At 33.1% G+C, this 19942-nt stretch overlaps 2 protein-coding genes across 4 annotated transcripts; one reads left to right on the plus strand and one right to left on the minus strand.

Moving 5' to 3' along the window:
- Positions 1 to 2117: 2117 nt before the first annotated feature.
- Positions 2118 to 13236, plus strand: LOC114403244 (type II inositol polyphosphate 5-phosphatase 15-like). The gene is made up of 12 exons (XM_028366068.1): positions 2118 to 2999; positions 4235 to 4487; positions 4973 to 5765; positions 6299 to 6423; positions 6781 to 6865; positions 8084 to 8249; positions 8352 to 8392; positions 8488 to 8740; positions 9468 to 9591; positions 11319 to 11679; positions 12319 to 12691; positions 12845 to 13236. The coding sequence occupies exons 1-11, from the start codon at positions 2129 to 2131 to the stop codon at positions 12676 to 12678; spliced, it is 3432 nt and encodes a 1143-aa protein (XP_028221869.1). The 5' UTR covers positions 2118 to 2128; the 3' UTR covers positions 12679 to 12691; positions 12845 to 13236.
- Positions 13237 to 13540: 304 nt separating this feature from the next.
- Positions 13541 to 18985, minus strand: LOC114401614 (ras-related protein RABA5a-like). 3 transcript variants are annotated; one of them, XM_028364171.1, is made up of 5 exons: positions 18860 to 18985; positions 16832 to 16913; positions 15405 to 15502; positions 14842 to 15277; positions 13541 to 14046 (listed from the first exon to the last, which is right to left on the minus strand). In XM_028364171.1, the coding sequence occupies exons 4-5, from the start codon at positions 15179 to 15181 to the stop codon at positions 13706 to 13708; spliced, it is 681 nt and encodes a 226-aa protein (XP_028219972.1). In that variant the 5' UTR covers positions 15182 to 15277; positions 15405 to 15502; positions 16832 to 16913; positions 18860 to 18985; the 3' UTR covers positions 13541 to 13705. The 3 variants fall into 3 exon arrangements, with proteins under 3 accessions (XP_028219972.1, XP_028219974.1, XP_028219973.1); XM_028364173.1 differs by having other exon boundaries at positions 14842 to 15314; XM_028364172.1 differs by lacking the exon at positions 18860 to 18985 and adding an exon at positions 18391 to 18546.
- Between the last annotated feature and the right edge of the window lie 957 nt (positions 18986 to 19942).

Below are 19942 nucleotides of genomic sequence, written 5' to 3' on the forward strand. Positions count from 1 at the left end.
TGAAGGTTAATAAGCTAGGATAATATAATAAACCATAGACTCAATTCTCTTAAGGATTTGGACTCCTCTAAAATTGAGATTTAACTTTTTGGCCTTAAACAAGGGTGTGGAAAAATAGAACCAAATTAAATTGAATTGGTTCTTTTTTTTTTTTATCACTAGAATTGTTCCTTTTCATTATTCTAGGTAGAAAATTAACAATTAACAAATATATATATATGTACACTTTAAAAAGGATTAATTGTGATAATTGAAAAAGTTATTTTAATTTGCGTTGAAAGTGAATTTGATGGAAAGTAGAAGCGATACGTTAAACACGAAAATTTTTTTCTACTATTATTTCTTTTACTTCTCATACAAAGTAATATCTTATATATAATTAGTTAAAATTATTTCGGCTCAATATATTTAAAAAACAAATAAAAGTTTATATATATATATATATATATATATATATATATATATATATAATAAAAACAAATCAATTAAAGGATGATAGTTTATGATTAAAGAATAAAATATATATTTACTCAATCAAAGATAGTCAATTTAAATGATTAAATATTTATAAGAATGTAAAAATTAGAAAAAGTTATTTCTTTAATTTTCTAATGTAATTTTTAGTTACAAAAATCATTTAAAAAATATTTAAACATAAACTACAATTAACTAAATATTATAATTTATTTTTAACAAAAAAAATCTTGACCATAGTCTGAATGTAAACAATATTTTTTTATGCTTTTTAGGACGAATTTGGTGATTTACATAATAATACATGATGATAAAAACAAATAATTAACAGCATAAGCACTATTTTTAAATTTAATTTAATTTTCTATCATCTTAATTTTTCTTACATTTTAAAAATAAAATAAAAAAACTCCATTGCATCTATGGGATACTGGTAAACATACAACAAGAAGATATGTGTATTGATCAATGAAAATATAAAAACACAATAATGATCCAATATCTTTATATTTTTTTTTCATATAAACAGGCCGTTTCTATATATGTTTTGGCCTTAGATAAATTTTGTATGTGAGTCTTATCCATTTTCATCTATTCCTCCACTTTTTTGTGTAAAAATTGTTAATTAAAATTTAATATTCAAGCAATATTTTCATATTTCATTCAATAGTAATTTATTCTACTATATATTACAATATAAATGATCTCAAATTAAATCTAGAAAAAAATAATTTTGAATATTTTTTTTCACAATGACAATAATTGTAAATATTATTAATTATATTTTATAAACATGCATATAAAAAGGATTTTTTTTTAATATACTTTAATATTTTTAATAAGACATTAATTTTTCTGTAAATATTTCTTTTAATATCTTCAATTTATGAAGAAAAATTAAGACCAATAATACCAAATTAATACTTACTAAAACTTAAATTTATTTCAAGATAAATATATATTTTTTCAATTTGCTTTCTTTTGCAATTCTCAATTATTATGATTCAAATAAAAAATACAAACTAATTTTATATTTTACAATAAGAAAACTTACCACTCTCATTTTCATCAAAATATATATCATATTCTTTTCATAAAATTTAATCACTATATTCATTTTAATATGATTTTTTTTAATTTAAAGTGAATGGAAACTAATTTTTCTATAATTTTCAAATGAATTATAAACTTATCAAATGATTTATGATATATCTATGTGTATACTTATATTAAAATTTGATAATTTTACTAACAAAATAATAATAAATGATATAATAAAACGTATTACCTAATAATTTAAATTTAAATTAATTTTTTATAAAAGTATATAAAATTAAGAGCTTGTTGTGGGAGGTCCAAGACAATGACCTAATTGGCCTTGCCATTGGCGGCACCGCATATAAACAAGAGACATAGTTAAATATTTTAAAAAACCAATCTAAGTAACGTGCATATTTTAGACAAAAGTTTAAACAAATTGCAAAAATAGTTAAATATTAAAAAAAACCAACATTGGTAACGTGCATATTTAATATTTAAGAAAAAAGTTTAAACAAATAGTAAAAATTTATTATATTTCATAAAATCATTCTAACGAATCAATTAAAAGTACAATATTAATTAATCTGAATTTGAAATCAATAATTGACTGGAAATGATAGTGCGTATTGTTGTTATTGGAACAGGTGTGAGGTGTCTCATCTCAGCTGGAATTTTGCTTGGTCTGTCTGTACGTCTCTGCTTCCACTCCCTCACATCGCACACTTTTCCGAATTTCGATTCAATGGATCCATCATCGTCACCACTCCGCCAAAACGACGTCGCTTCCTTCGACCGCCAAACTTCTTCTAGAATATACTTGCACTCCTCCTCTTCCGACGACGACGTTTCGCCCTCCCACTCTATCCAATCCACCAACCGCCGTCTCGATTACATGCTCCAGTTCCTCGACCGGAAGCTCTCCTCCGACCACGCCCACCGCCGCCACTCATCCGGCTCCCGCGCCGCGCAACTGCCGGAGTTCGTCGCGAAGGGCGGCGGCGCTGGCATCTTCCGCCTCCCTGCTCGCGGCGCGGTGCACCCGGCGCGGCCGCCGAGCCTTGAACTGCGGCCGCACCCGCTGCGAGAGACTCAGATTGGACGTTTCCTGAGGAACATTGTTTCCACCGAGTCGCAGCTATGGGCGGCTTCGGAGTGCGGGGTAAGATTCTGGAACTTCAAGGATCTGTACGCGTCGTGGTGCGGCGTAGGAGAAGAAGAAGGAGTGGTTGCGAGGAACGGCGACGAGGAGAGTGCGCCGTTTCGAGAGTCGGTGTGGACCTCACCAACGTTGTGTTTGGTTGCGGATGAGGGGAACAGGTTGGTTTGGAGTGGACATAAGGATGGGAAGATTAGGTGCTGGAAGATGGATGATGATGACGATGATAACAACAACAACAACTGCGATTGGAGCAATCGGTTTACGGAAAGCTTGTCTTGGCATGCTCACCGTGGACCTGTTCTTTCCCTTACCTTCACCTCTTACGGTCACCCTTCACTCTTCACTACTCTACTAATTACTATTGTTAGACTTAGGCTTGCCTAGTCTAGATTATGATAATTTTAGTTCTTATCTGCTACCCTAGAGGTGTTTAGCTTGATTTCCCACCCCCGGCAATTTCAAGCTAATGCTTTAAAATTGACATTACAAATAATTTATAAAAAAAATTGAAATTAAGAATAAGAGTTTAAATTTTAAGTCAAGAGTTTAATACCTAGAGATGAAGGAAAATACATTTTAAACCCTAGGTGTTATCAAGCTAATTTTTTAATAGTAATTAGCTTGTAAGAGTAAGAGTTTAAATTAGGGGATGAAATTAAGAATAAGAGTTTACATTATATAATACATACAACCTAATTACTATTTTTTTAGTATGTTCTCATCTTCACTTATTTCTTAAATACTTTACATACTTATCATAAATGGAAAATTAAATAAAATAGGAGAGTTGATGTTAAAAATTTAAAAATAATTTTAATATAAACGAAGATATTAATTTCATTCCTTAATCTGTGTTATTTTCTTAAATGGACAGGTAAAAAGAAATAGAGGGAGTAATTTTTTAATACTAAAAGTTACGTTTAATTTTAAATTTCGTGTATAGTGTATTTTGGATCTTGAGATTTAAAATAAAGAAGAAAAAGGGAAAGTAGAATTCAAAAGCTTCTAAAACTAGTTTTTTTTTTCTCTTAAAAAAGTTCATTAAGTTTTCTTTATTAACAATAGCTACTTTTTTAAAAGTCCAAAATAAGTTGGGTCAAACGATTTTGATTATAAGCTGTTTTGAGCATTTGGAAAAACCTTTGCAAAACTTCTCTGGACTTGTTTTATGATGTAGGCACTTAACTTGAAAATTGAAGGTATTTGGTTAAGTTTATAAAAGTATCTTATGATTTTTTTTAGTATTTTTTATCCCATTTCAATAATTTTGCATTGATGTTTTTCAAGCGCTTATGGCATAAGCTCTCATGTGATAAGCTCTTTTTGAATAAGCACTTAATTAAATTGTTTACTCAAATGTGTACTTAGCTAATCCAAACTTATTAAGATTACTTGTGGTGTAAGTTTATGAAAATTAAGTGCTGATATTTTGGTTACTAATAATATTAATATGAAAGAAATTCTAATAAATGACCTGTGGGATCTGATGTTCGTTGGTTTATTCACATGCTTGTTGTGAATGTTATACATTATTCTCTCCTTTGCATTTTGTTAATCCAGGGGATCTGTGGTCGGGTTCAGAAGGAGGAGGTATAAAAATATGGCCTTTGGAGGCTGTTGAAAAATCTATTCATCTTACAAAGGAGGAAAGGCACAGTGCTGCCATATTTGTGGAGAGGTCCTATGTTGACTTGAGGAGCCAGCTATCTACAAATGGCTTCAGTAACATGCTAACTTCAGATGTAAAGTACTTAGTATCTGATAATTCGAGAGCAAAGGTGTGGAGTGCTGGCTATTTTTCATTTGCTTTGTGGTGAGATTTTCCCTCCAAAACTCTTGTGGTGTTAGTATTGAACATTAGTATGGGTTGATTCTTTTATATTTAGGCATTCAAGTGTAATTAATTATTTTAGGATTTTTCTTATCTTGTGGGCACAACTTACTTTTGTAAAAAATAGTAAATAGTAAATACACATTTATTATTTTAATATAGTAAATATATTGCTAGTTTATTATTATATTAAGAAGGTGCCTTAGCCCTTTTAATTTACGGACAGATATTCTTTTAAACTTCTATGAACTGGCTTAAATCCTGCTAATAGCAAGACATTGGTTCTATGATATAAATCCTTATGAAATATTAAGGATCATATAACTATGTGCATGGGATGTATAATGAAATCTTAAATAGACTAAGACTTCAGTGTCATATGATCCTTACTCTTTTCTTTTTGCATTACTTGTGTGTGCATATTAATACCTTTCACTTAATGTATTCTAGTGCTTGTTAAATTGTAGGGATGCTCGTACAAGAGAGCTACTGAAAGTTTTCAATTCAGATGGACAGATTGAGAATCGGTTGGATGTGTCCTCAATTCAAGACTTTTCAGTGGAGCTTATTTCAAGTTCAAGGAAAGACAAAACACAAAGTTCCATTGGGTTCTTTCAGCGTTCACGTAATGCCATAATGGGGGCAGCAGATGCTGTTCGTCGAGTTGCAGCAAAGGGAGGCTTTGGGGATGATAACCGGAGAACTGAAGCACTAGTGGTAACAATAGATGGAATGATTTGGACAGGGTGTACAAGTGGCTTACTGGTGCAATGGGATGGAAATGGCAATCGCATACAAGATTTTCTCTACCATTCATCTTCCATTCAGTGTTTTTGTACTTTTGGCATGCAAATTTGGGTAGGCTATGTGTCTGGCACTGTCCAGGTATTGGACCTCAAGGGTAGTCTGATTGGGGGATGGGTGGCTCATGGCAGTCCAATTGTAAAAATGACAGTTGGCGCTGGTTATGTATTTGCATTGGCTAACCATGGTGGCATTCGTGGATGGAACATCACCTCCCCAGGACCTCTTGATAGCATATTGCGTTCAGAATTGGGTGGCAAAGAATTTTTATATACTAAAATAGAAAATATAAAAATATTGAGTGGTACCTGGAATGTTGGACAAGGAAAAGCATCTCTAGATTCCCTTACTTCATGGCTAGGTTCTGTGGCCTCAGATGTTAGCCTTGTTGTTGTTGGGTTGCAAGAGGTTGAAATGGGTGCTGGATTTCTTGCAATGTCTGCAGCTAAAGAAACGGTAAGTCATCATTTTCTGTAATAATACTAGAAAATTGGTACTATGTTATTATTAGAGAACTAGTAGTTGTAAGGGAAGCAGTTGCTGTGTGAATTATGGTTAGTTTTTTCTTTTTGATAAGGTTTAACTTTCAACTTTGAGCACATCAATGAGTCCAACATGTCCTTTGAGACAACTTGAGTACAAGATCGACATGGTCATTATAAAAACTAGACAAGAGAAAAAGAGCAATGGGAGGGGACTGGGTGAAAAATTCTTGGATTGATCTATTATAATAGAGCTCCACGTCAAAATGATTTTCTTCTGATTAGCATATTGGTTACTGAAAATCGTTATAGATTTCTGTTGTGATTTTTATTCAATGGGAATTTTACGGATGGTTGGATTGTTCATGCGTCATTGTCAGTATTCTGTCATGACAGTCATCGTGTTGTTATGTATATACATATAAATATATATAGTACAATGAATGGTTTTGCCTAACTTTTCTTGCTCATAACCCTCCTCTATGCCCCCATCTCACAAATATATAGGTAGGATTGGAGGGAAGTTCTGTTGGGCAGTGGTGGCTGGATATGATAGACAAAACATTAGATGAAGGTTCAACATTTGAACGTATTGGATCCAGGCAACTTGCTGGCTTGGTCATTGCTGTGTGGTGAGTATCTATGAGTAGGAGTAGATGTGAGCTGGTGAAGCTTTATTATGTCAGAAATAATGCCTGTTGTTTGTTAAGGCAATATGACATGTGTTAAATTTTAGCAATTTGAGCATGCATTGGTCTGCTAAATTGCTTGTATTATGTTAGATTATTTTCTGCTTTCCTTCCTACTTATTATGAATTCTATTTTGATTTAGTAGATATGGATATGGATCACTAAAGATTGGGTTCCTAATTGTGTCCTGAAAAGAAATATCAACTATTTTCCTCCTTTGATTTGAATTTTTGTCTTTGTTATCTAAATTCTTCCTTGCTGCTCTCTTTGCCTAAAGTAGTTGAATTTTTCTTTTTCAGGGTTAAAACCAACATTAGATTTCATGTTGGGGATGTCGAAGTGGCAGCAGTTCCATGTGGCTTTGGACGTGCTATTGGCAATAAGGTGGGCCTGCACTGTCTGCTCTGCTGTTTTGCCTTTCATATTAGTTTTGACTTAGTTTCTTGTGTTTCTATCTATGATTCTATCACTCTGTTTTTGCTAATAAAGGGTGTATTAAGATGTGGCAGTTTCTCATGATCACGGATCTCGTAATTGTCAGCTTTGGTTTCATTGAACAGTCTAACAAGGATATTTAAATATCAGGCTATTGCTAGATTCTCTACTAGATTTTATGGAGTGTTGCAATTCGAAGTAAAAGCAAACAGAGTCAGAGATTTCCATTCTACAAGTTCTGTAATGCAAGCCCATGACGTGATTTGCTTCTGTGTGGTCTGCAAGTAACATATCACGTAACAATTAAAACTTTATCTCTAATTGTGTCCACATAAGAGAGATAGCCAGTATGATGTTAGTTGATGACTTTGGCTTGAGTTTCATCATTATGCAACACACACATATAAAGCCAATGGGACCTGCAAGTCTTCTCATAGATATTGGAAATATTTGTGTTTCAGTTATGACATGACATGCTATAGTGTACTCATTATTAATTTGCTCCAAATATTGAAAATTACCATTCAGCTATGCACTGCAGTGTTTTCTGTGGTATATGGAGGCCAATGGTAGTAAGTGCGCGCCATAGCACATGGCATGCTAGTTGCCATATTGAAGCATGAAACCATTTCATCAAAAGAAAAAATATAGAACTATGTAAAACTGAATATATTATAACTGAAGAAAAGGAGAAACAGGGAGAGACAGAACACAGCAATTTTCTATGTGATTTCAGCAACAAAATCAAAACAATGAAAAAAAATCTAGTATGGAGTAGGTTTCATACTTCAATGATGATTCCGACATTGTCAGTGAAGCTTTCTGCTCTTAAGATCTTTGAAGGAACTCAAGCTAGGTGCCATGCATTTTTCAACCACTTTGGTATGGCTCATGCTACATGCCATGGATACCACAACTAAGGTGGTGCCACATTGAATACCATGCCATATTTGGTTTTATTATGGCTGTGACCTCTCCAAAAATGCCATGCCATGCCATGCCATGCCATGCCATGGAGGTTCTATTGGCAACACCATCACCTGTTTTATTATATGTGTGGTGTGCTATTTTTTTTTCCCAGTTAACAATAGTTTTTTATAGGTATCTCCTTTTTGTTTCAGTTTTTGCTGTTTTGACCATTGACATAGGAGATGTTTGTTTCACCAGGGAGCTGTTGGTTTGAGAATTAGAGTGTATGATCGGATAATGTGCTTTGTTAATTGTCACTTTGCTGCACATTTAGATGCAGTTGGTCGTCGCAACGCAGATTTTGATCATGTATACCGAACAATGTCCTTCAGTCGGCCAACAAACCTCTTAAATACTACAGCTGGTACTTTGCTGTGCCTATTCCTGATCTTCTCACTTTCCTTATCTATGTATTTATTTTGGCCGGTTTATAGATCTGGCTTGCCATTGGGCCTTTCTGTTGCAGCTGGCACTTCATCTTCTGTTCCAACGTTTCGTGGTACAAATGTATGTAGATGCTGTCCACTTTATTCATATAAGTGATGCTTTATGATGCACTCAGATAGTTGGATGAAGCATTGATTCTTGAGATTGGTTTCCAGTCTGCAGAAGGGATGCCCGAGTTATCTGAGGCAGACATGGTTGTGTTTCTTGGTGATTTTAATTATCGACTTGATGACATTTCTTATGACGAAGCAAGAGATTTTGTTTCTCAAAGATGCTTTGATTGGCTTAGAGAAAGGGACCAACTTCGAGCAGAAATGGAAGCTGGGAATGTCTTCCAAGGAATGCGTGAAGCAATTATAACATTTCCTCCCACATACAAGTTTGAACGGCACCAAGTTGGTTTGGCAGGTTGGTCCCCCGCCCAAAACAAAAACACACAAATGGTCTCATGAACTTGAAAAGAAACTTTAGCATTAAAAAGTGAGATGGAAACAGTCAAGTATAAAAGATGTGGACTGGGTTGCTAAATTTCTGCTTTAATCATGACTCCGGAATATAGCATTTCTGCAAATTATGCACTTCCAATTCCTAAGATTTTTTATTTGTAGACCAATAACATGCACAGGGTAGGAGAAAAGAACAAAATATATCCAGATTTTTATGAAGTGAAAAATTCCGACCACACCATAAGTAATGATTTTCAGTCCTCTTCACAGATGGCTTTATATGAATTATTAAAATTGTAGAACAGATAGGGAAGAGATAAAAAGGATATCAGAGACTGAATAATAGGATTTAAATTTTTTATCTTTTTGGGTGCTTGTAACTTGTAGAGGCTTGCTTTAGAGACTAGAATATTAGTGTAGGGAGAGTGAGGGAGGTAGGAGAAAATCATACTGTAATGGGATAAACTAAATGGCACGGTCTCCCTATATATATATATATTACTAGGTTAAGAGTGCAGTACAATGAAGTACGGAGTACATCTGGATTCTCAATAACCTAATGCTAAAACTTGGCAAAAAAAAACTCTTAACAATTAGATATTGAAAGGTGAATTATTTCAAGTAACAATCATTGCTGCTTCAAGATTTGTAAGGGTATGACTTCAGATTGTGTGACCTGTTTCTTGAAGGGTATGATTCTGGGGAAAAGAAACGCATCCCTGCTTGGTGTGACAGAATTTTGTATCGTGATAGCTGCACTTCTTTGTTGTCTGATTGCAGTTTAGAGTGTCCCATTGTCTCCTCAGTATTACAGTGAGTGCTCTAATTGGTTATATTTTATTGTTATTTGGGTATATGGAGTAAAACACCGTGCTAGAAGGACTGTGTATATGTTTTCTTAGATAAGTTATATTTTTCTTGGCAATTTGTGCTGAACTCACTTAGCAGTCTCTGATCCCTGTACCGAAAAGGGGACTTCTTTATTATGAGACATGTGAAGCGAGTCAAAATTGAATTACAGATTTCTGAAAATGAAAAAGCTAGGTAGCCAAAAATAATTTTGCTAGAGTTGGCATCATTAGTGACTTATATAACTACCACCCTTGAATCATAACATATTTTGGCTGCATATCATCGTATTATTTTTGTGGCTAAAACGTTTATGCTATCTATATATAATATTCATTTTTAATTTGATCCATATACCAAAACAGGCTGTAATTTAGTCCCTATACGTGTAATTATTTCCAAGTTGGTCACATAAATTGTGTGTTTTTGTTATAGTATTGTTTCTTTTATAGCACAAGAAATTGTAGGGAGCAATTATAAGTATCATGTGTAGAGACTGTATATGTTATGTTTTTTTTGTCCTTGTAAATGACAATCATTTTCTGCTTGGCCCCTGCACTTCACAATAACGACATGCTAACTGAACAGTCTTATAAAAGAAACAGATTTCAGGGATGACATTGAAAATGGTTATGGCTGGAAGATACATAAATAATGTATAGGCTAAACATATCTTGCAATTGTGGTACTTGTATTCTTGTAAATATACTTTAACTAACGTATGTACATACCCCAGTGCCTGGAGGCTCCTTGTTATGCGAAGGTATGGGAAGGGTCATTGTATGCAACCTTACCTTGCATATGTGAAGAGGTTGTTTCTGGATTCAAACCCATGACCTACTGGTCATCAAGGCATAACTTTATCATTGTGCCCAGGGCTTATCCTCTCTTGTAAATATACTTTATGCCTATATAATTTAGACACACGAATCCAATCATGCATCTCTCATTTTCTTTTTCCTAAACTTGTTAGTTAGAGTTTGATGGGAGGCAATCCTATTCCATGTATGCCTGGTGGATCCACTACTGGCCTCGGCCCACTACAGCCTTTCCCCCCCCTGTGACATTTGTGTTTCAATTCTGGATACCAATTTCAACTCTGCTTTGATGAGATTTTGCAAATGACACAATTTGTGATCATCAACCTGCATTGCCTATTGCCTCCTATTCTGTGTTTCATGATGAGACTAAAAGGTCTTATACACACATCAAATGATCAATTGACAGATGTTTTCTTACTGAGTCTTTGAGAGTCCTTCAAATAAGTTAATATATGTACCAAACTTTGTGCATATGACCTATATGTTCCAATTTAAGGGAAAGTGTTAGAACATATGTAAATAATGTAAACAGACTAACCATACCTTGTATTTACAGTAGGTAATTAGGATATTTGTTGATTCTTGTAAATTGTAATCATTATTTTGTCTATTTAGTCAAGACTCTGTTATGTAAACACATGGATTTAATCTTGTCTCTGATTTCCTCCTTTCCCAACAATTGTACATACAAGGACTGAATTGAAAACTTTTTGCATTCAGGACCCAATTGAAATATAGGGCCAAAATATAATTTAAACTTTTCTGATTGTTTATCATTGCGCTCTAAAATATTTTAGAAAAGCATAAGTGGGAAGTACTATCTTTTCCTTTCATTTTGTGTTTTGATTAATGCCATCTAACCTTCAATAGGTATGAAGCTTGCATGGATGTCACAGATAGTGACCACAAGCCTGTCCGCTGCATATTTTCTATAGATATTGCTCGAGTAGATGAACCAATCCGGAGGCAGGAGTTTGGAGAGATTCTTGAGTCAAATGAGAAAATTAAATATCTTCTGAAAGAACTATGCAAGATTCCTGAAACTATCATTAGTACAAACAACATAATTCTTCAAAACCAGGACACATTAATTTTGCGTATTACAAATAAATGTGCAGAAGGCAATGCTTTGTTTGAAATAATTTGTGAAGGTCAGTCTACTGTTACAGGGGATCAGAAGGCTACTAACCATCAGTTGAGAGGTTCCTTTGGCTTCCCAAGGTGGCTTGAGGTGATATTCTTTATTTAAAATAAATTTCTTTTTTGTACAATATTTATGGCTATGGAAGGAACTTGAAAACTAGAGAGATTTGAAAGTCAAACTAAAAAGTAATTTTTATTTCTAATATGATGGTGACAATGGATGAAATCACTCCTATATATACTTTATCACATTTCATTCAGGAACCTCAAGAGTCTAAAAACTTTATAATTCTCTAGAGTTTAAGAATCTGTACAGGCTAATTAAAGATAAAAAATAAATTGTATTAATTACTATAAATATAACCTCAAGTGTGGTGTAGATAAGAATGTTAAGGCTGATGAGTGCAAGATAAGATTAGGAACAAATATAGGTGGGAGAGAGAACACAAAAAAAACTTACTACGTGAGGAGACTAAACAGAGGCTCTACTGTGAAAAGTGGTAGTTATAGTGGCCACTGCGGCTGAGCTGTTACAGCTGCATCATTTGATGTGATCTGCAATTTAAAAAAAAGATAACCAAAATCTCCTCTAGAAAAAAATGGCTATGACTATTGGATTTTTTACAAAAATGTGGATCAACATCCTACTTTGTTTTTTTGCTTCAAATAGGGCATCTCTCCTTTGCAATGCACCATACGATAGTTACTTGCTAATTTTATGATTCAGGTGAGTCCTGCAACTGGTATAATAAGACCAGATCAAATTGTTGAAGTATCAGTGCATCATGAGGAATTTCAGACTCTGGAAGAGTTTGTTGATGGCGTTGTACAAAATTCTTGGTGCGAAGACTCCAGAGACAAGGAAGCTATTTTGGTTGTTAAGGTGCATGGCAATTACACTATCCAGCCAAGAAATCACCGAGTCCGTGTTCACCACTGTTATTCATCCAAGAAAAAACCTATGATTGACTCTCAACCAGATAGCTCCAGGCATATCCAAGGAACTGTACTACACCGATCTGATTTCCAACCATTCAGCAGTTCCTGTGATGTGGTTGACCAGCTACAGAAATTGCATAGCCCTTGAATCTGCAGTTAACGTAAGTGCCTGTAACTATTTTTAGTTTTTTAGCGAAGCAACAAACAAAAAATCGATAGATGATCTTGTAACAGGCAATAAGTCTGTCATTTATGCTTGCGATGATAAGCATGTTGATTATGTTTGGCAATGGCTTCTTTTCTTTTTATCATAGGGAGCTTGTGGTCCAACTTGTAATCATCCAGCTGATTGAACTGTACAGAAAGAAAGCGCAAATGCAAGGCAAAGTAGCGAGACAGTTTTTTACTTGATCCATTATTTAATTTATTGAGAATGAGCCCAATTGTAAATGACTATGTACCATATCAACCAACACAAGCTGCAATTTTAAGGGAAAATGCAGCGACCTGTGGTTACTGCAGCTGAAGCTGCTATAGTTGATTGTGTCGTTTGGATGATGATTGCTCCCTACAAATATTCTAATATTTTTTACTTTCTATTGTCTCATTTGCCTGGAATTTTGTGTAATGGAAGTTCATTTTGTTAAACGACTTCCTGTTATATTTTACCTTAGTCAAATAGTACGACACATTAAAGGATTGGTTATTGAAATTTTTTCTGAATTTATATTTTCATTATTTTGCAATGTTTCACAAGTTAAAATCTTTTGAGCCGTCAAAATAATTTATAAATGCCTATTCGAATAATCGTTGGCGAAGTAGTTATTAACAAATGCTTTCAAAGTTATACACTGAAATATTAAAGATAAATATCTGAATTATTTTATATGATTTTTCGTGCACACGTAAAATAAAGGAAAATTTGGATATTTTAGTGCTTCTCATTATAATTATCGTAACTCTTCTATTTTAACTATCTATATTTTTTTCTAGTGTCATTTAAGAACCAGTTTCACTAAATTCTTCTCATATTTGTAATCCTTCCAACGTATTAACAATTTCTACTCCAAAATCTCAGTGAACATTTAACGATAAATCGATCTGAGTTACATTTTCAGGATCGGTTGAATAATTATAATAAAAACTCAGTCTAGGAGGGGACATATTATCAAAACCTAAGATGAACAACATCTTTTTTTAGACTGGGCATCTGCTTCTCCGTCCCCTTCCCCTTCCCCTTGTAGTACAACAGTCTTTCCATTTTCAATTCGGGTAACATCCTGTTTGTTGAGCTCTTGAGACATCATAACCTTCCGACTTAGGATGTTGTAAATCTCCTTTACAACAGTTTCAAAAGCAGCTGCTACATTTGATGAATCAAGAGCTGATGTCTCCATGAAGAACAAACCCTGTGCCTCAGCTAAGGCCTTGCCTTCCGCGGTAGCCACCTCCCTTGCATCTTTAAGATCTGACTTGTTCCCAACAAGTATTGTCACAACGTTCATGTCAGAGTGAGCTGTTAAATAATAAACCAGTCCATTTAATACTTGTTTTTATCACATTCACAATCAAAATATGTGAATATATATGTTTTGAAGCAAGAAAAAGAATAAACATGTGGCCTATCAATACAAGCTCATGACTAGGTCTTATTTTGATAAACTTCTCCATAAGCATGCAGAAAAAATGAAGTAAATAGAAATAAACGTATCTCAAATTAGCTTATGGATAAACTAATTTGTAGAATCTCTTTCATTTAGCTTTTCCTTTTAACTTACGCATAAGCTAATTATAGTTTATGGAAAAAACTTATTTTTATTTTCTTCTGTAAGTACTTATGGAGAAGTTTTTTCCAAACAAGCCTAAAAAAATCAACTATTTTACACGTTTATTACAAGGTGTATATTTATACAAGTGCCTATTATGTATTATATTAATATTAAAAAAAAGACCAACAAGAATAACATAAAAATGCAAAAAGTCAAAGCAGAAAAGAGAAAAATTAAATGCAATTCAGAATTTAACATCCCCATGATACATTCAATAAGATAATGTTTCATTAACTAATTAAACCGAATCACCTTAAGAGAAAAAAAAAAGGATTATAATCTTGTTTAAATAGAACCATATTAAGTACCAATAAGCCATTAAATTTCAGTATCATAATCACAATGTTTTTATATATGGTACCAATACCGAATTGAAGGACAAGTTAACAATTACCTAAATCAGAAGAAACCTCACAAAGAAAATAAGCATGAGAAACACTTCAAGATGGTAAAAAGGGTTCAAACATAATTGTAATTCTTACTGTGAAGTTCATTAAGCCATCGGCCTATGCTATCAAACGTTTGGCGCCGACTGATATCATACACCAGAAGAGCTCCAACTGCACCCCTATAATATGCAGATGTAACAGCTCTGAACCTCTCCTGCCCAGCAGTGTCCCATATCTGTGCTTTAACTTCCTTCCCATTAATATCCATCTTCTGAGTTTGAAACTCTACTCCTATAGTTGACTTTGAATTAGGATAAAACTCATCTCTGGCAAATCGTGCAAGTAAATTTGATTTCCCTACAGCTGAATCACCAATTAAAACAATCTTGAAGAGGTAGTCTTCAGTCTTCTCTTCTTCATTATAAAAAGCCATCTGTCAGACCTAAGGATTGCCAGTGTGTAGAGGCAAATCAAACATATATAATCATCTCGACTCTGGCCCTTTCCACTACTAGAATGTCAACTTCACCTAAGATGAGAACAAGGATCAGAAAACAAAAGAGGATCTGCTAACAAAGAATTACAGAAGACAGGAAGGCTATATCAGTGAAACACATTGTAGTTCCATAAGAATCTTGAATATATAATATATTTACCTTATGAAGCGACTGTTGACTGTTTCTAGCACATACAACTGTATCCAACATTGGCAACAAGCCCCCCAATTCAAACAAATCAAAACTTTATTGAGTACCTGAAAGCATGAGTTTCCAATATGCACCACTGTCAATGAAGTATTATATTAATTCTATGACTTCTATTCATATCTAGAGAGTAGAGAGTATTCTCAACAGTAAATTATTTCCAGTTTTTTTTCCATTACTGTTTCTTGAGAAAAAGAAATGTTACTTCAAGTGAGAATCAAATCAAAATAATAACCTTGCCCAAAGAAGCATGAATATTGTTTCAAAAAATGGAAACAATTGCCCAATAAACCACAGATCTGGCAATACAACCAACAGATGGGCAAGTTTAAAATATCAGAACTCTCAACCTCGAGTGCTAAAAAGTATCTCATATATAATGACAATTCAACTGTACCATAATTTAACATAGGGTCAACAGAACCAGAGAAATTAGAAATAAAAATAAAAATAGTTTCTTAGGTATTTTGAATTCTTTTTCATAATTATTTTTAAAAAATAGAGACTATAAAAAAAATCTATTTTTGTAGAAGCTAATAAGATGTTACACAGTTACAGTCTCTGATCAATCAAACTTGGATGCTAAAGTAGTACTTTTGGTAAAGTTTATCAGTAAAAGCAAAGAGTTGAAGAACCAATTGTCACCTATTATGCATAGGTAATATTATGCTTATATTAGTGTGTTGGACTGATCCTGTCACCTGTTAGTTACGGGAAGGAAAACTAGAGAAGCATGAAAAAGGAAGACCACCAGTATTAACCTTTTTAGGAAAGGAGGATTGATCAAAAGAATCAGAAAAATATCCAACTAAAGTCATTGAACTACCCACAGCAAAATTGATTTCAACATTAGCTTCTAGCCTTGATTAAACCCTGATAAAAGGTTTTATATTATACATATTATCTTTACTTTATAACATAACAAAAAACAAAGCATAGTGCTAAATCTTTTCCTCCTAGCATAACAAAAATCAAGGTATGGAGTTATAAATCTTTTCAAGAGATTAATGTGGGAACACTGGAACAGAAGGTAAAAATTGAGGTTGATTGCAATTTTGGCTTGCAAACAGGCATTTCCCACAACCCAACTAACATTGGAACTTAGATTGGTAAAATAGCGGATTTAATGAAAAAGAAGGGTAGTAAAAGAAAAAGATCAAAGACTTCTAAACATATTTCAATCCATCTTTTGTTTTAGAGGGGAACTTATTTGACCCCAAAAAAATAATTGTTGGCAAAGGACAGCCCATGTGATGGTAAGTTTTAAAATTTTCAAGGTAAAACTCTAAATTATGGGTTCTAAATCATTTTGGATTGTTATTTTCTTAGATATCTAGATAGAAAATTATGCAGAAGGTAAATTCAACAAATATAAATACCTCAACCTCCTTCACTGCTTGTTTTCCCCTCAACTCTTCAACTTCAGCTTACCCTTCCACTAAGTCTTTATAATCTCAAACACTGGTATTAATTAAAAATGGATTAGATAATTCTTACTGAGAGATAAGGTGATTTTCTTAAACAATACAAAAGGGTAAAACTTAAACATTAAATAAGAAATGTCAGGTAAACCCATATCTATAACCAAAGGCAATATGATTTCAAGAATCAATCAAGATTATTTTTATGTTGTTTTGATCCGGGCATAATATAATCTAATGGGATAAGGGAAGGTAGTTGTTGTTGTACTAGGTCTAATCCACAAATGTTGTCATGTCTCAAACAATGATGCTAACGTCTATAGAGTGCAGTAGGTTTATGGAGCATAAAGGATGTAACCAGCTTTTATAACAAATAGCCAAATTATTATAATTATTTTTTGGGTGGAAGGACAAAGGATGATATTATTAGAACAAAGAATGAAAGATTACAGAACAAGCTAAATCCATCAAAACACAGGCACAAAAAAGATAGAAAAGAAATATAGTATGTCCCTCTACATTTGGTATGTAAGTTCCCTCAAAGAGAGAGTGTACCAAACACCAAAGAGAGGCCACAAAAAAGATCCTCTGCTATCCCATGCCAGATCTGAGACAATTACTTCAAAGTATTTTACTCAAGCCACACCAAGAAGTGCATAGATGAAACAACCCTTCTTTTACGGCTATAACAAATAATGTCCTCTAATATTCACAATATTTTCCTTTGCATCTTTAAAAAATTCTACTCAATAAAGTGATCCTCATATAACATGTTGAGACAAACCACCACCAACTACCTAACTAGAATTCCTCTGGAATCTTTGAACACCGCTCTTAGAAACAGCAATGATAACTATTCTCCAAACAAGTCCTCATCTCATCATATTAAAATCATCAGACTGATTTTCATTATTTCTATGTCCATAGACAATACATAATCGAAATACAAAGACCTAACAGGTTACAGTAATGAAGAAGACAAACGAAATCTCTTATGGACTCGTATAAAGACATTAAGGGCATGCTTGATTTTCTTCTCACTTTTTGGTTTTCAAAACTCTTTTCTAAAATCATTTCCTACTACTCAACAATCAATTTCTCATCCAAAATATATTTATTGTCTTTATAAAGATAAGCCCCCCACCCCCCGTGCCTTGCACGACCGTCCACCAACTGTCTAATCAACCTTGTTTAGTTATGACAGAAAACACATGCAATTCATTGAATCAGGATTTCTCTCTCTAAAATCTGTCTCCAAAACACAAACACAAACACACACATATTAATTGATCTTTCAATAAATGAGTGGTCCCTACAACTCCTCTTGAATTTAACTGACTCATTTTAAAACTCATAGCTAATCATATCTAGTTGTGCAGCAATCACTACTCAAAACAAAACAAAAGAAAGAGAAAAGAATGAACTAGAAACTAGGGGTTCAGTTAAACCATTAATAATCAACACTCTTATTTCAATTCAAATTTCAAAATAAAACTCAGCAACTAACGGTGAAATACCATGTAAACAGGCACATCAATTCCAAACCCAGTGATCGTGCTGATTGGCGCGTGTCCAGAGCAAAGAAGAAGAAGATGATGATGTATAATATGGATACACTCTCTTTACCCAAACACTAACAGATAAACACGCAAACCAAGGACACGGAAATCGAACTATTACATATACAACAAGTTAGGCAAAGTATAATAATAATAATAATAATAATAACAAAAGATGCAGCATGTAAAAACTGAATCAAGTTCAGATAAGTTCGCAATGTGACTGAAATTTCACCAGATACGTTAATCAATGAAGTTAATCACGGTGCAAAACATATGAGAAGGAAAAAGAGGGGGAAAATGAAAAAGAAAAGGGAAATTTCGAATGAACTGTAAAAAAAAAAAAAAAAAAAACGAAAAGCGTGATTGAGGAGTTGCCTGAGAGAAGAGAAACGGGGGAAAGGGAGAAAAGAGAGAAGGGATCTACCGTTGAGACGGACGTATGCGTCTTGTCTGTGTTTTCACGTTTGCGTCTGCGGGTTATTTTCGTGACACTAAACTAGTACCTTCTCTGCATCAATTCCTTTTTTCTTTCAGTTCCTTTTTAAGTAAATTACTTTCTCCTATATTTTTAGAAACCAATTGAATTGACAATGGTGCCAAGGAAAGTTGCATTTTCTTCGATGATAACGACATTGATGGAAGAATTAAAAAAAATACTTATGGTATAAATTATAAAAATAATAATAAATAATATAATTTTTTTTCTCAATAAAAATATTGTGTTCCTTAAATAATACTCTTTGGATACTAATTAACACTTCTCTTATTTTTTATTATATTTTGAGTAAATTAACCATAGATTACAAAGTATTTCATATACCGTCATGCACTCGAATTAATTAATGTGAAATTTTTTCAAATTAACTCATAATCTTGAGTTAGTCTTGAGTATGCAACAGATTAATAATGATATCGTAGGTGCTCACAATTTAAAATTACTTAAATACTTTTAATTATATATAAAATAAGTTGTTCTACTTTGTTTTATATAAGCATGCATTAAAAAATATATTTTAATATACATATTGGCTTTAAAGTTACATGGGTGCTGGTAATTATCCGTATATATCTTTCAAATTCATAGGTATTCGACGAAGTTATGGGGGCTCCTAGTTGTGCCTGTCTCGTCACATTACCAACCTTATTTAAAATATTGAAGTGAATTATTTTCTTTTAAATGTTAATAACACTTTTTAAGGTATTTTAACACTATCCTTTGTTTTGTTTTGTTTTTTTTATTTATCTTAACTCATCTATATTTTAAATAAGGTTGGTAATGGGGAATGATCTTGATGAAGTTAGGAATATTCATTGCGGTTCTTAATGACCTCTCTTATCATACTTATTACCTATTCAAATGATGTTTTTACATTAATTAATAACACAAAATTAGTTAATGAAAAATTAAAAATATATTTTTTAAAAAAATATTATGATTATTGTGTCATCATTTAACATACTTGATAGTAAAGACAAAATATTAACAGTGGAAAATAATAGAAACTAA

The sequence above is a fragment of the Glycine soja genome, chromosome 20 (genome assembly GCF_004193775.1).
Source record: "Glycine soja cultivar W05 chromosome 20, ASM419377v2, whole genome shotgun sequence".
In the NCBI taxonomy this organism is placed as follows: Eukaryota; Viridiplantae; Streptophyta; class Magnoliopsida; order Fabales; family Fabaceae; genus Glycine; species Glycine soja.

Excerpts from the sequence above, each read along its gene's own strand:
- LOC114401614 (XM_028364171.1), bottom strand. The coding sequence starts at position 15,181 with ATGGCTTTTTATAATGAAGAAGAGAAGACTGAAGACTACCTCTTCAAG. Across the intron at positions 14,047-14,841 it reads ATGGCTTAATGAACTTCACA|CTCACTCTGACATGAACGTT; the intron begins GTAAGAATTACA and ends ATTATTTAACAG.
- LOC114403244 (XM_028366068.1), top strand. The coding sequence starts at position 2,129 with ATGATAGTGCGTATTGTTGTTATTGGAACAGGTGTGAGGTGTCTCATC. Across the intron at positions 5,766-6,298 it reads TGTCTGCAGCTAAAGAAACG|GTAGGATTGGAGGGAAGTTC; the intron begins GTAAGTCATCAT and ends ACAAATATATAG. Across the intron at positions 6,866-8,083 it reads GACGTGCTATTGGCAATAAG|GGAGCTGTTGGTTTGAGAAT; the intron begins GTGGGCCTGCAC and ends TTGTTTCACCAG.